Source organism: Ictalurus punctatus, chromosome 21 (assembly GCF_001660625.3).
Source record: "Ictalurus punctatus breed USDA103 chromosome 21, Coco_2.0, whole genome shotgun sequence".
Lineage (NCBI taxonomy): Eukaryota > Metazoa > Chordata > Actinopteri > Siluriformes > Ictaluridae > Ictalurus > Ictalurus punctatus.
Window position 1 is genome coordinate 19,085,001 of NC_030436.2, and position 15,000 is coordinate 19,100,000.

Genomic DNA, 15,000 nt, shown 5'->3' on the forward strand with positions numbered 1-15,000 from the left:
GTGCCGCATTTTCAACCCACAGTCATTTTCCCTTCACGTCTTCCATAACTCTCGTCGCTCGGATATTCACCCGGGCGATTTAAACGAGCCGGGTCTTCGTGAATAAACTGCGCTCAGAGGACATCCTGCAAACACGGTAGTGATTCGAGCGCTCGATGTTATACGTATGAGTGTACGTCTCGAGTCCGGTCGTAATTCTGCCCGCACTTGTCATTTCTTCTTTTAGGAGCTCGTACGTACGATTGCGGCACCTGTGCACAAACACATGGGTCCACAGCACCAACAACCCCATCGACAAAGAGGAAGAAAAACCCGTCATGCTCCGGGTAAATCCGTCTCTTTCTCGCTTAGATAACCGAGATGATCCGGCGATGTTTGTGTATCGTTTCTGTCAGATTCTAAAAGCAGATTGACCGTAAAACCAGCTTTTCTGAATGAAATCTCTCGTCCCTGATCTATCTAGATCGGCACGTCTGCTATCAAGGAGGACAAGGAGGCCTTTGCTATCGTGCCCGTCCCCCCCGCTGAGGTCAGGGACTTGGACTTCGCCAACGATGCCAGTAAAGTGTTGGCGTCCATCGCTGGTAAACTGGAGAAGGGCACTATTACACAGAACGAACGGAGGTAGGACCCTAAGGCGTGTCGGGCTAGAGCGGGGAAAGATTAAACGCGCTCTGATGCAATAGTGCGTATGTTTATACCAGTAATCATGTCTTGTATACTCAGAGGGCCTAGAAATTTTTTTATTTGTTTATTTTAAAGGATTAAACACCGGACTCGACCGCTCTGGGAATTCAAAATAGCTGACGTACTGTTACGAGATCAGATCGAGACGTTTCCGTGTGTGGCTATGTAACGAAGCACGTGCGGTCAAGTTTCTAGGGCGAGGGACGCCGTGCGGCATGGTTTCCTCCATTCACACACTAAATCGACACACACGCACGTCGCTCGTCTTCTCTTCAGTACGTCCGTGTGAATCTCGATCGGGAAAACGACGCGTGCGCTTTGGGGGATGTGAAAACCTCCGCACTGACGTCACGTGACAATCCACGTCGGACGTTGCCAATAACGGGCGTGTGTCTGTAACCAGAGTAATAATAATTTGGCTCAGGAAGACTGGCTTATGAGCCATCTTCAGTTCCTGAGGGCCATCCTGTTGGAAGGATTCCAAATTGAAACCAGTGTCGGAGAGAGATCATCGAGGGGCATTCACATGAGAGTTATGAGGACATGAACGAAACCGGCGTGTAAAAAAAAAAAAGTTTTTTTTTTCTTTTAAACCTTAAGCTCGTGCACGTTGAAGTTTAGAAAGAAGTTAGGACATGGTGGTGGCTCGGTTTTATGACACTTAACTTCAGCACAGGTTTATATTCAAAGTGCCTTATAATGATTTCGTTTCCAAACATTGTAGCATTGAGAGAACTATACTTCTTTTAAAAAAAAAATAAATAAATAAAATGTTATCTCTAACTGTTTTTATCTGTAAAAAAAAAAAAAAAAAAAAAAATCGTACGCCGGACGGAATCCAATCAGGATCACGTGTGAGAGTAGGGTTTTTATATCGAATTTAGGATTCTGGATAAATGACGTGACGTCTCGTCGAGGTTTTACAGATAGGTTTGGGAAGGAGACGTATTAATATAAGCTGGGCCCTGAGTGGACACGTTGATGGTCCTGTGTCTCTTTTGTGTTTGCGCAAGGTTTGTGACCAAGCTGCTGGAGGATTTGGTGTTCTTTGTGGTGGACATCCCTAACAGTGGGCAAGATGTTTTGGAGATTATGGTAAACAAGCCGAACCGCGAGCGCCAGAAACTTATGCGGGAACAGAACATCCTCAAACAGGTTCGGGCCGTTCTACGTCACGCCTTAATGTTTGTTTGTATTGTTACACACGCAGTACCAGGGATTCCACTTGACCGTTATCGTGTGTATGTTTAGTGTTCGTGCGGTCTTTGCGCTTTGACGTGTTCGCCCACATCGCCCCCTGTTCTCTCCCGTAGATCTTTAAGCTCCTGCAGGCTCCGTTCACAGACAGCGGCGACGGGCCCATGCTCCGATTGGAGGAGCTCGGAGATCAGAGACACGCGCCTTTTAGACATATCTGTCGGCTGTGTTACCGAGTGCTCCGCCATTCCCAGCAGGACTACAGGAAGAACCAGGTGGGTGTCCCTGAGGGTCTTTACTCAGCGTTAAATACACCTGTGGCGTTCCAGATGTGCCAGATGTTATCATGTGTGATGAACATTTACATTTCTGCCCTTATACAGACTGACCTACCGAAGACCTTTTTAGTCTTTATCAAAATGTACGCCCATGGAGTTAGCTGTATGTTAGGTTCATACAGCAAAGAATACATTCAACCAGTCAAGTTGTGTGTGTGTGTGTGTGTGTGTGTGTGTGTGTGTGTGTGTGTGTGTGTGTGTGTGTGTGTTTGCTCACTTAGGTACATTAGGTAAAATTTGCCTTCTTTTTTTCCCCCCTCAAGATTAGCTCTCCGATCGTTACGTAGGAGGTTTAGATTTGATCTCGAATCTTTTTATAACTCCTTGAAGCCCCGCCCCCATTCCCAGCCATGTTCACGAAGCTCCACCCCCCACAGGATCTTCCATCCAAACACAAAACGAGCGTTTCGGACTAGATTTTCGAAACGGGTTTTCTCAGCCGCTTAGGTCTTTTGCCCGACGGGGGCGGCTACGGCGAGCCGACGGAAGAAACGCCGCGAAACCGAAACGGACCTGCTTTATGTTTTATTAAAGCTACTAAGCTCAGTTTCACAGAGCAAGGCATTGCGCAGCCGATCCCAAGCATGTGCACTTCCTTCCAAACGTCACGCGTCTGATCACGCGGTAATTCTCCTCGTACACGGACTCGAGAGCAGACCCGGCCGAGCGCTTCTTCCGTGTTATATCTATCCTGCGTCACGCGCAGGAGTTTAAGGCCAAGGTTAAATCTAAGGCTTTTTAAATAGCTGCTGAGGGTGTGAGATGTTGCTTCCTTACTTGGAACTGTGATGAGAATGCTTCATAGATAATATCTGTGGCCACCGAAGATATCACAGTATCTTCACTTTGATCGAGGACGGTTTTACTTTGCATAAAAATAGTATATATATAGTCGGGGCCACAATGGCACGCACTTTTACAGCGCGCACTCCTGCCACATATCGGAAAAAAATGTATCTTAGAAGCAAAAGATAGACTCGGAGTCAGACTCTGAGGACACTTCCTGTCTGTCATTTACAGAATAACACTGTTGTCTGACTGCATGATTTTGTTCTGTAACACAGACCGGCACTGTTTTGTGAACTCTACGTGCACGGAGTCTGATCTAACGAGGGTTTTTACGAGCTGGCGGTGTTCGGTTCTGATATAGTAGTTCTGTGAAATGCGCAGCGGTTATTAAAGAGGATTAAAGACTCTTTGTGTCGTGCTTCCTCCAGTCCATGCTGTTTAGACCTTATCTCTGTCGCAAGGGTGAGCATGGTTTCCTGACTCTGACTGCATCTGGTGGTCTGTAATAACCTCTTATCTGGTGCCTTAGAATATTCTAGAGAATAGTTTTACATTCTATAGGTACGTGCAGTAATAGTCCTCGACCCAAAGGGACGAAAAATGATGCACGTACATTGGATCGTGTACAACGTTGGCGAGAGCCACGCGATCCTGCAGGTATGCGTTTCGTGGACATGGCAACGCGAGCCACGGTAAGTTTTGGCTTATCGGCACAGTGTTGCCACACGGCAACGAAAGAACAAAACGGTCCAGCGGTAGAAAAAACAACTTATTAGCGGTCTCTACGCGTTATGCGCTGGATCAGGAGCGGAAACCGTCCCTGTAGTTGATGCTGTACCTCGCCTTCGCGTATCAGACGCCACACACGGACCAATCAGGAGCAATATCGGATTCGTTCTGCATCCGCGTGTGCTTTTATTTATTTATTTATTTACTTTTGCCGTTGACAGTATGCTGACCCGCTTGACTCCCCTTGTCTCGGTGCAGGAGTACATTGCCAAGCAGTTCCGGTTCATGCAGAAGCAGATCGGCTACGACGTGCTGGCCGAGGACACCATCACGGCACTCCTGCATAATAACCGCAAGCTGCTGGAGAAGCACATCACCGCGGCCGAGATCGACACCTTCGTCAGCCTTGTGAGAAAGAACCGTGAGCCTAGGTGAGCGGCGAAGAAGGGGCGGAGCTGGTTTCTGTGTGGACAGATGCTTTTTTTTTTTTTTTTTTTTTTAAAAAAAAAAAAAAGGAGGGTGGAGAGAAAATGGAAAACTAATAAGCACCTAGCCAAAACATAGAAGAGGGAAGGGGTATAGGGGAAAGGACAGGGTGTGCTTAAAGTGTTTATAATCAAACACAGCGACGAGTGTCTGACAAAGCAAACTTAATAAACTGATCAAATAAGACGAAAAAATGACGTCAGATGACAGAATAATAATAATAAGTAAGTACGATGCTGCGCCAGAGAACCTTCACCCGCACAGCTCTACGCGGGACCCATGTCAATATCTTTTTCATAGAATAAGAGGTCTGATAGCTCTGTACTTCATTTTCTTGTGTGTGTGTGTGTACACAGGTTTCTGGATTACCTCTCCGATCTGTGTGTGTCGATGAACAAGTCCATCCCGGTCACACAGGAGCTGATTTGTAACGCGGTGCTGGACACGGCTAATGCCGACATCCTCATAGAAACCAAGTGAGCTCTTCCGTGCGAAACCGCCTTTACGTCTACATCTGTAATTCCCCTTATCTACACGTGTTAAGATCACGGAAGCTCAGAACACATTCGCTACGTCCGCCCCAGCGCCGGTTCCGTCTGTATACACGCACCGTGTGACCGCACCTTCACGGTTTAAACCAACAGTTTGACCTGTACATTAAATCCCCCGTGTGTTTGTACGCTTCGGTGAACATGTTCTTCCGATTATTTCCCCCTGTCTCTCTCTCTCTTTCTCTCACTCTCTCTCAGACTCGTGTTGTCTCGGTTTGAGATCGATACTCTGAATGCCGGAGAGCCTCCACTGGAGACAGAGGAAGATGTGGAAGAGGTGTGGTTGTTTTGGAAAGACAGCGGGAAGGAAATCCGGAGCAAGAGCATCAAGGAGTTGGCGCAGGATGCCAAGGAAGGCCAGAAGGAAGACCAGGAGGTCGTCAGTTACTACAGGTGATACCTGCTCGAGTGGCGCACGGGACGAGTGAACGACACAAATACGATCAGAATACCGTCAAGGGAATGATATCAGGGCTGGGCGATATATCGATGTAATATGGGTATCGTGATAAATGATACACGCGATACACTTTTTTCGGCGATATCGTTGGTATGGTGGTGTGTTTCTTTGCAAACGTTTTTCATAAGTGCGAATGAAACGGTCCTGAATGGACGCTGTTGATTTGACGGAGTAAACCCCACCCCCAAATCTTACTTCTCTTTAAGACAAAGATGATTATCGTCGAAGTCAGTATTCTGGCGTATTTTTATTTATTTATTTATTTATTTATTTATTTATTTATTTATTTCACTGCTGTGTCGCGGACAGTTTGCTAGCCGAGTCATGTATCGCGATGCGCACAGTGCGTCGTAGAAACGTCCTCAAGAATCGCGGGGTAATATTTTGTGTCATATCGCCCCGGCCCTAAATGATACGAATACGATTGAATGGAATCTAGGACATTTTTTCACCGTACCCGGTTTGAAATGTCAGCTGTTCTCCCTCCCCTGTCGTCAGGTACCAGCTGAACCTGTTCGCGCGCATGTGCCTCGACCGCCAGTATCTGGCCATCAATAAAATCTCGGGTCAGCTGGACGTGGACTTGATCCTGCACTGCATGTCAGACGAGGACCTGCCCTATGACCTGCGCGCTTCCTTCTGCCGCCTCATGCTGCACATGCACGTGGATCGCGACCCCCAGGAACCCGTTACGCCTGTGAAATACGCCCGCCTGTGGTCCGAGATCCCCTCCAAGATCGCCATCGATGAGTGCGTCGACTTTTATTCGGTTATTTTCCGCATGTCTATCCTTGGATGATTCTATCATCTTTTTTTAATATACGTATTTTTTTTTTGTTGAATCTTTCAGTTACGATAACGACGGCACTACCAGAGATGAAATTAAGGAGCGTTTCGCTCTCACTATGGAGTTCGTGGAGAGTTACCTGAGGATCGTGGTGTGTCAGAACGTTCCCTTCTCGGACAAGGAGAAGAACAAGCTCACGTTTGAGGCGAGTTTCCGCAGGCTTCCCGTTCCGGCGCGGTCAGCCGTCGCGTCTCTTTGTTTCCCGAGTGTCTGAATCCGTTACCTTGTCCCCATCCAGGTCGTGAACTTGGCGCGGAACCTCATCTACTTCGGCTTCTACAGCTTCAGTGACTTGCTGCGGCTGACCAAGATCCTGCTAGCCATATTAGACTGCGTTCACGTCAGCACGATATATCCCATGAACAAAATGGAGAAAGGCGACGAGAACAAAGGTGGCGTTTAATCGGTCACCTGTCAAGTGTTATGTTTTATTTTTAAGCTACTAGCTGATCTGTGACTTTTTTTTTTTCCTCTGCAGGTAGCAATGTTATGCGGTCTATCCATGGTGTCGGAGAACTGATGACCCAGGTTGTGCTCAGAGGGGGCGGCTTTCTGCCCTCCACCCCTGCAGCACCCACGGATGGAGAGGTGGGCAAGACCCAGACGGAGCCTGAGAAGGAGGACATCCTGGTGATGGACACCAAGCTGAAGATCATCGAGATCCTCCAGGTAACACGAGGCCCGTGTTCGTGTCCGTTCACCGTGTACGTAGGTAACGTGCATGTAAAGCCTTTAGGATGGTATTTCATACATGCAGAGTGTGCTGTGGGTGCAGGTTGTCCACTAGGGAAAGGTTGGTAAGAAGTCGGTCGACTCGGTAGTATAATTATTTATTGACTGGACTGTCGTACGAACTCGTTCTTGTCTTCTTCACGCCGCAGTTTATCCTGAACGTGCGCCTGGACTACAGGATCTCCTGCCTGCTGTGCATTTTTAAAAAAGAGTTTGACGGAAGCAACACTCAGACTGACACTCTGCCTAATCCTAATGCTAATGCTAATGCTAATGCTAATGGTAACACTAGTGGGAATTCTACTACTACAGCGACTGCTAATGGGGATGGTCCTAATAGTATACCAGGTGAGAGCTTGAACCGCATGCGTAATTCTTAAGAGTTTTCTTGTTTTATTTCTCCTTATATATATATATATATATTTTTTTTTAAATTGCTTGTCCATTTTGCCTTCAACAGCACTAGATTTTGAGAAAATCGAAGAGCAGGCCGAAGGGATCTTTGGTGCAAGGTATATACTTGTGTTTGTGAGTGTATATATATATATACGAAGCATGTTTAGTGCTTTGTCCTTTGGTACTTGAAAGGTTCTTTGTTGTTATCCAATCAGCGAGGAGAACACCCCACTAGACCTCGATGACCACGGAGGCAGAACGTTCCTGAGGGTTCTTCTGCACCTCACCATGCACGATTACCCTCCGCTGGTGTCTGGGGCTTTACACTTACTCTTCAGACACTTCAGCCAGAGACAGGAAGTGCTCATGGCTTTCAAACAGGTACACACACACACACACGCACACGCACACACTCAATTACGCTTACACTCAGCTTTCAGAGAGGTTTAGTGTTGCCTTTTGGCTCAGTGAGTGTCTAAATAAAATGCACACACACACACACACACACACACACACACACACACACACACACACACACAACACAACACTTTCCCTTTTTCTTTGTTTCTGAAAACGAAATTTTTCTTTTTAACCCACTTGCATGAGCTGCTAATTCTAAACCCCAAGTCAGACCCCTCTCTCGCTCTCTCTCTCTCTCTCTCTCTCTCTCTCTCGCTCGCTTGCTTGCTCTCTCTCTCTCTCTCTCGCTCGCTTGCTCTCTCGCTCTCTCTCTCTCTCTCTCTCTCACTGTATCTTCAGGTCCAGCTCCTGGTGACTAGTCAGGATGTCGATAACTACAAGCAGATCAAGTCTGACCTAGACCAGCTGCGCTCCATCGTGGAGAAGTCCGAGTTGTGGGTGTACAAGCGCCAGGGGGACGACGTGCTGGACGGAGGCGACGGTCCATCTGAATCTGACCACAAAAAGAAGGTTCGAACGTTATGCAGAATAATAAATACAATCCCATCGGCTCATCTCCGAGACCCACCCCGAGATATACATATATGTATATATGTTATACAAAATACAGCTTGTATTTTATAACCGTGAATAGACCTTGGCACGTGTGTGTTGAATTATTGATCAGTTTAGAATCATGTTCACACTCCTCAGGGTGACGAGTGTTGAAATATTTACCCAGGAGCAGTATATCAGCTTCGGGCGGGTCAGGATTTGAGGCCGGTAATTTAAATGACTTTATTTAATGTGGGTCCATTTCCCATGTTCACCTGGGGGAACCGGGGGGTGGGGGTGGGGGGACAAAACAAAACAGAGCCTGGTGCCTCTTCTTTCTTTTTTTTTGTTTTTCTTCTTCCTTCCACCCCCCCAGTGATTTCGGCAGTGCTCGCCGTTGTTTGGATCGCTGTTGAATAATTACTGTGTTTGAAAGTGGCCTGTTTTGTTTTCCCTCGTTATGCAGGGTGACTCAAGTGGCATGGAGAAAAATCAAACGGAGAGCACTAGCAGCTATAATTACAGGGTTGTCAAGGAGGTAAATGTGCCTTATTTCTATAGTCAACACACACACCTGTAAATGTACACAATGCAGCACCATGACATAGTGGTGAAGTGGTTGTTACGTGCTATTACGGCACAACAAACACCAATTAAACTCTTTCATTCAGAACCGAAGATAACGAGTCGGAACGAAGGCACGTGTTCCGAACAACGCGCTTGTGCACTGTTGCTTCCTCACGTGCTCTCGTCCGCTCGTACTCGTTCCGTCTTACTCGTACTTCGGTCTGCATTCCGTTGATTATTCTGTTGAATGAAATGTCGTGGATCTGAGATACAGAACCGATGCAGAATAAGAAAAAACTCTCTGTCGCTTTCTTTTTCTCACTCCCGCGCCGCGAAGATCCTGCTACGGCTCAGCAAGTTGTGCGTTCAGGAGGGCGCGTCGGGGAAGAAGAGTAAGAAACAGCAGCAAAGGCTGCTGAGGAACATGGGAGCTCACGCGGTGGTGCTCGAGCTACTTCAGATCCCCTACGAGAAGGTGAGGTTTCCTATGAGAAGATTCTGCTGTCAGAAGTCTGTGGTGAGAATTATGAGCATCAGGATGTGGTCAGATCTGCTGCTGATCAGATGTAGTAAGACGTGTAGTAAGAGATGAGGTGTCTCGTAAGGTCCGCTCTTGAAAAACGAAGGGGCCTGTTAAGGACCCTGGTTTGGGGAGAGTTTAAATAAATAAATAAATAAATAAATAAACAAACAAACAAACTAAATGCAGTAACGAGGTGCGTTTCGGTTTCGGCAGGGCGAGGATGTTCGGATGCAGGAGATCATGAAGCTGGCGCACGAGTTCCTCCAGAACTTCTGTGCCGGGAACCAGCAGAACCAAGCCCTGCTCCATAAGCACATTAACCTCTTCCTCAATCCAGGGGTGAGTCCATGGAAATTAACATCTGTGCTGGATGGGGGCAAAAAAAAAAAAACAAAGTCCTGGTTGGCTTTCGTGGGAAACTCATAAGGGTTATCCAGCATCTGGGACGTGTCCTGAAAGGTCTGATAAGATAGATAAGACCTTCTGGTAATCTGCAGTGGAACTTGTTTCCATGACGAATGAATCTACTAAACACCTGTACAGAAAGGCCGTAGTGATGAGGAATAGATGGAAATGTAGCATGGCCTGTTAGGAAATTTCGCAATACTGAGACTGTTGGTCGATTTATTGAATAAACAACATTCATATTTATCCCCTGAAATGTCTCATGACTAAAAGTCTCGTAATCCCAGCACCACGTGTCCTCTATAATGTGCGTTTAACCGTGACACGCCCTTCCCGTCTCTCCGTCGGGCGATTCAGTCCGCCGTACTGCGGCGCCGCTCGCGTTCATCCGCGACTCTGCTCTCCCCCTGTAGATCCTAGAGGCCGTCACCATGCAGCACATCTTCATGAATAACTTCCAGCTGTGCAGCGAGATCAACGACCGCGTCGTGCAGCACTTCGTGCACTGCATCGAGTCGCACGGCCGCCACGTCCAGTACCTCAAGTTCCTGCAGACCATCGTCAAGGCCGAGAACAAGTTCATCAAGAAGTGCCAGGATATCGTCATGGCCGAGGTGGGCGACTTTTAAAGCTCCGTCAGCTTTAACGCTCGTTTCCTTCTTCTCGCTTCGTTTTCATCTCCATCTCTCCATCTGATCGTAGCTGGTGAACGCCGGAGAGGACGTGCTGGTGTTCTACAACGACCGGGCCTCGTTCCAGACGCTGGTGCAGATGATGCGCTCGGAGCGAGACCGGATGGACGAGAACAGCCCGCTCATGTACCACATCCACTTGGTGGAGCTGCTGGCCGTGTGCACCGAGGGCAAGAACGTCTACACGGAGATCAAGTGCAACTCGCTGCTGCCCCTGGATGACATCGTCCGTGTCGTCACCCACGAGGACTGCATCCCCGAGGTCAGCCCGTCCACCTGCCGTCCGCCATGTCGGACACGTATCGCGAATACCGGCTCTGCTGTTCTAATAATATAAATCGTATAACTAACGCCTTCACGACATCACTCATACCCGCTCCCTGTGTAAAAGCGATCCGATTGATTGATTGATCGATTGATTTATTCATTCATTTTCTACTTTATTTTAAATACTAAAAACAGGAAGTGACTGAAGATTTTCATCACACTCCAAGGGGGGGAAAAATTATCCAGCAAAGTGAATTTTGAACACTTCTGTCATCCTGTACCTAAGAGCACGCATCTCCCTCTCGTCATGGCGCACGCGTGTATTTATTTATCTGTCTGTCCATTTATTTATTTATCCATGGTCTCGTCTGTCTACAGGTGAAGATCGCGTACATCGACTTCCTAAACCACTGCTACGTAGACACTGAAGTGGAGATGAAGGAGATCTACACGAGCAACCACATGTGGAAGCTCTTTGAGAACTTCCTGGTCGATATATGCCGGGTAATCGCCTCCGAAGCAGTTTCTGTACCCCCGGTTGTTTATTTTTTTTGTCGGATGCCAGATAGAACCGCAGATAGGCGAGATATTTTCAACACGTCTGAATCCACCATCGGGGGAGCGAGAAGTGATGAATTTGCATTCTCTCTCTCTCTCTCTCTCTCTCTCTTTTTTTTTTTTCCTCCATCTGATAAAGTTGATTTCTGAGGTTATTTAGAGTGTGAAAGAGAAAAACAGGAAGGGCGGCCGCTAACGGGTGTTGCGCTTAAATCCGTGGAGCAATGAGACGTCTTGAGACACTGGCGAAGTTGAGAGTTCAGAGGAAAAACCTCTGATGCTTGTGGAATTCCCGTAGCGTCAGGAGCGATTAATAATTGAACTAATAATGAACATTTAATTTCACGATCTCTCTGTGTTCGAACCCTGCAGAGCTGCCAGTTCCAACCGGTTTAGCAGACACTACTAATTAGGACGTGGAAGTTCATTGTTTAATTTGAAGTGACACAGAGTTACAGTCATCCATGTTGTTTTGTGTGATCTTTGCGTCACTGCGCTGCAATTCCTGACACAGGAAGAGTGAATCACAGCCGGGTTCTGACTTTACTCAGCGTGGCCTACGTATGCGTGGTGTTAATTTCTGCACCATGTTGTGTTTTGTTGTTGTTTACGCCTCGCAGGTCTGCAACAGCACGAGCGACCGCAAGCACGCAGACGCCACGTTGGAGCGATACGTCACCGAGACGGTCATGAGCATCGTCACCACTTTCTTCAGCTCGCCCTTTTCCGATCAGAGCACTAGTTTACAGGTAACCGTCGCCAGGCGGGTCTACGTCCACCCCGGGGCTCTGCTCTCTGTTAGCGAGGCGCGAAAGCACATAAAGAAAGAAAGAGACTTCCTGTTTAAGTCTCAAGCGTGTTCGAAAGTTAATATCGGAGTTTTAACGGTCGGCCGATTTGCCGAAGACTAATAACGGAAGCAGCATATTTTTTTTTTTTTTTTTTTAAATCATTTCGACCCCCCCCCCTCCACCTCCCCCTCCCCCTCCCCCTCCCCATCTAGATGGCACGGCACATGTATGTAAGTACCAGTAACCCGTCCTCCTCCTAACGCCCCCACCACACATCCTGGTGTTCCTTTACATATCTCAGATCTACCAAACACACACACACACACACACACACACACACACGCACGCACTCACACACCGCTGAATTTCTTCACACACACGCGCACCACACACATGTACACATTTCTTTAGAAAAAGCCTGACTGCTTGGATTGACTCACAGCTTTCCAAGAACTCAGACTGTGCGTTACAAAGTTTTCCAAAAGCAGTGAAGCCAGTCATTGGTTACAGTTCCTTGCGTTTCTTTTGTGTGCGCGCACACACACACACACACACACACACACACACACACACACACACACGCACGCACATACTCTATACAGGCCTCTGTGCGAGCCTGCAGATCCAGACTTCCCAAGACATATCTGTTTCACAGCATTACTAGTGCGGTTAGGTCTTGCATGGCAGCCAAATGGTTTTACTGTGCGTGTGTGTGTGTGTGTGTGTGTGTGAGTGCGCATGCACGTTTATAAATGTGTCTTTTACACACTGTGTAGCCTTGGCTGGGTGCGTGCATGGGTGTCCGTGCTAATCAGCGAATCGTTACCGCTGACCGGTGCGACCGTCCTTGGGAAATGTCGTCACTTTACCGGGGGATTTAGTGGTTGCTCATCTCCCCTGAGTGTGTTGAGTTTTTAGTAAACACCACCCACCATCCCTCCTGTACGGTGACCCTACAGTGACTCTGACTTCAACATTCAGACCGGTATTCGTCTGGGTACTCCCCCGGATTGAACTCAATCCACATGTGCTGACAGATGTTTCCTGTTTGACGAGGATTTGTTTTGGTTTCGCCAGTTGTCTTCTGATCAGGAGATTTGTCAGCTAACCCGAGCGCTTTTCGTGTTTCCCGTATGAAAGAGGAAAACGCTCGGTTGTTCTCGAGCACGAACGGAAATCTAATCTGGTGCGTGTTCGAGTTCCTTTTAAGCAGAAACACACGGAAGGCACGCTGACCTCACGCGAGCACGGTTCAGCGGGAATATCTCTCTCTCTCTTTTCGATTACGCAAACCATACGCGTGAACGAAAGCAAGGCCGATTTCAAAACGAGCTCCGCTCGAACGCTTGAGACGATCGGTCGGACCAGAATCCCGAGTCATCGCTCCTTCGGTTTAACGGGTCCGGGTCCGAGCCGCGCTGTTCGTCTCGTGCGGTTTTGTAAGTTGTTAATAAAAAGAAAACGCTGACGTCTGACGACGTTTTATAAGGACCCTCAGAACGTTTCCAACCAGCAGATGACATCACTCTGGCTTTCCCCTCGAGTGAGGTGTGACACCGTCTGCACTCTATTGTTGTAGGCCTCGCTTCTGGGCAGACTAGCAGAGGTGTTGCACAATACACTGCGGTGACATCGATGGTTTGGTTAGTCATATTTCTAGTAAGCCTGTCCGGGGAGCGGCGCGCACCTCGGACAGATCTGAGGAGCTTCCGTGTCTTGGGTATTCGTGGTATTAACCCTTCAGGAGCACTAGGGCTGGCTGGGTTTGTTTTGAGATTGAACCGCGGATTTGAAAAGATAAGATCAAATAAAATTGGATCGGTTTGTGAGTGATTATCAGTCCTAATCCGTCGTGGACAGTTTATGAATTCAACATCGCGTGGAAAGTTTTATTCCTAAAATCAGACCACACTGTATAAACGCACAGGAGTTCTTATTTAATGATTTCTTCATTGTACAGATTTCACATAGGGTGTAATGGCCGAAAGTACGCGGACGCCCCTCGGCGAGGGGCGAGACTAACTCCGGTTAATGCCCATGGTTTTGAAACGAACGGGATGTTCATGTGGTTGGGGTGGTCCGGTGTCCAAATACTTTTGGCGGTGTGGTGTTTCTGTAATGGTTTCAGAGGAAGGTAAGGTTTAGCATTTATTTCTCCTTTTCTCCTCGGCAGACCCGTCAGCCGGTCTTCGTGCAGCTGCTGCAGGGCGTCTTCCGGGTGTACCACTGCAGCTGGCTCACGCCCACCCAGAAGGCGTCAGTGGAAAGCTGCATCAAAGTCCTCTCCGACGTGGGTAAGGACGCCCGTTCACCAAACTCACACTCTTGTCTATTCTGTTCTAATCCCTTAACATCCTGTTTACAAACTCTTCTCATCGCCACGCAGCCAAAAGTCGGGCGATCGCCATTCCGGTCGACCTGGACAGCCAGGTGAACAACCTGTTTGTGAAATCTAACAACGTCGTACAGAAGACCATCCTGAATTGGAGGATGTCGGCGCGCAACGCCTCCAGACGAGACTCCACGATCGGCACGTCCAAAGACTACAGAAACATCATCGAGAGGCTGCAGGTAAACGCGGACTCCCGGGGGGCCGACGCGGGTCGGTGCTCCCGCTACTTGCGCGTGGTGTCGGATCAGGAAAAAAGCCCGATTAAGGCACCAGGGAACCTAAAATCTGGGATTATTTTTGAATCGGGATGAATATTTTTCCCCGCAGGATCGAACGCGGTGCAAAATATGACCGTTTGGTTTCTTTCCAAAGCCGCCACCGCCACCACGCCTAGGACACAAACATTACCACACGTGACACGCTGAAACAAACCCGTTTGATACATGATAAGCGTAGCATTCATGTCCAACACACACACACATTCCTGTGTCACTCATGCACATAAAAGCACGCAGACTCCTTCCTGTACAGTAAACGCATGCTGCAGAGATCAACAACAGCGTGAGTTCTATTTTAAGACCGTGAAATGAGCCGGCGATTATGACTCGCCCCTACAGCTAAAGAACGCCGTCTCCGTGC

General features: G+C 48.0%; 1 protein-coding gene across 9 annotated transcripts in view; it reads left to right on the forward strand.

Moving 5' to 3' along the window:
- itpr1b (inositol 1,4,5-trisphosphate receptor, type 1b) overlaps nt 1-15,000 on the forward strand; it is a 111,556-nt gene that overhangs the window by 25,599 nt on the left and 70,957 nt on the right. For 5 of the 9 annotated variants that reach the window (XM_053673887.1, XM_017450380.3, XM_053673885.1 and 2 more), the window contains exons 13-37: nt 227-326; nt 464-624; nt 1,701-1,842; nt 2,001-2,159; nt 3,999-4,171; nt 4,583-4,702; nt 4,976-5,170; nt 5,736-5,987; nt 6,088-6,229; nt 6,323-6,476; nt 6,563-6,753; nt 6,966-7,164; nt 7,277-7,328; nt 7,428-7,593; nt 7,972-8,142; nt 8,633-8,704; nt 9,071-9,208; nt 9,470-9,595; nt 10,075-10,275; nt 10,364-10,615; nt 10,999-11,124; nt 11,799-11,927; nt 12,182-12,199; nt 14,143-14,263; nt 14,356-14,540. In XM_053673887.1, coding sequence (XP_053529862.1) covers nt 227-326; nt 464-624; nt 1,701-1,842; nt 2,001-2,159; nt 3,999-4,171; nt 4,583-4,702; nt 4,976-5,170; nt 5,736-5,987; nt 6,088-6,229; nt 6,323-6,476; nt 6,563-6,753; nt 6,966-7,164; nt 7,277-7,328; nt 7,428-7,593; nt 7,972-8,142; nt 8,633-8,704; nt 9,071-9,208; nt 9,470-9,595; nt 10,075-10,275; nt 10,364-10,615; nt 10,999-11,124; nt 11,799-11,927; nt 12,182-12,199; nt 14,143-14,263; nt 14,356-14,540 — 3,745 coding nt within the window. The remainder of the gene's footprint in view (nt 1-226; nt 327-463; nt 625-1,700; nt 1,843-2,000; nt 2,160-3,998; nt 4,172-4,582; nt 4,703-4,975; nt 5,171-5,735; nt 5,988-6,087; nt 6,230-6,322; nt 6,477-6,562; nt 6,754-6,965; nt 7,165-7,276; nt 7,329-7,427; nt 7,594-7,971; nt 8,143-8,632; nt 8,705-9,070; nt 9,209-9,469; nt 9,596-10,074; nt 10,276-10,363; nt 10,616-10,998; nt 11,125-11,798; nt 11,928-12,181; nt 12,200-14,142; nt 14,264-14,355; nt 14,541-15,000) is intronic. The other 4 variants (XM_053673886.1, XM_017450392.3, XM_053673890.1 and 1 more) reach the window with 1 other exon arrangement.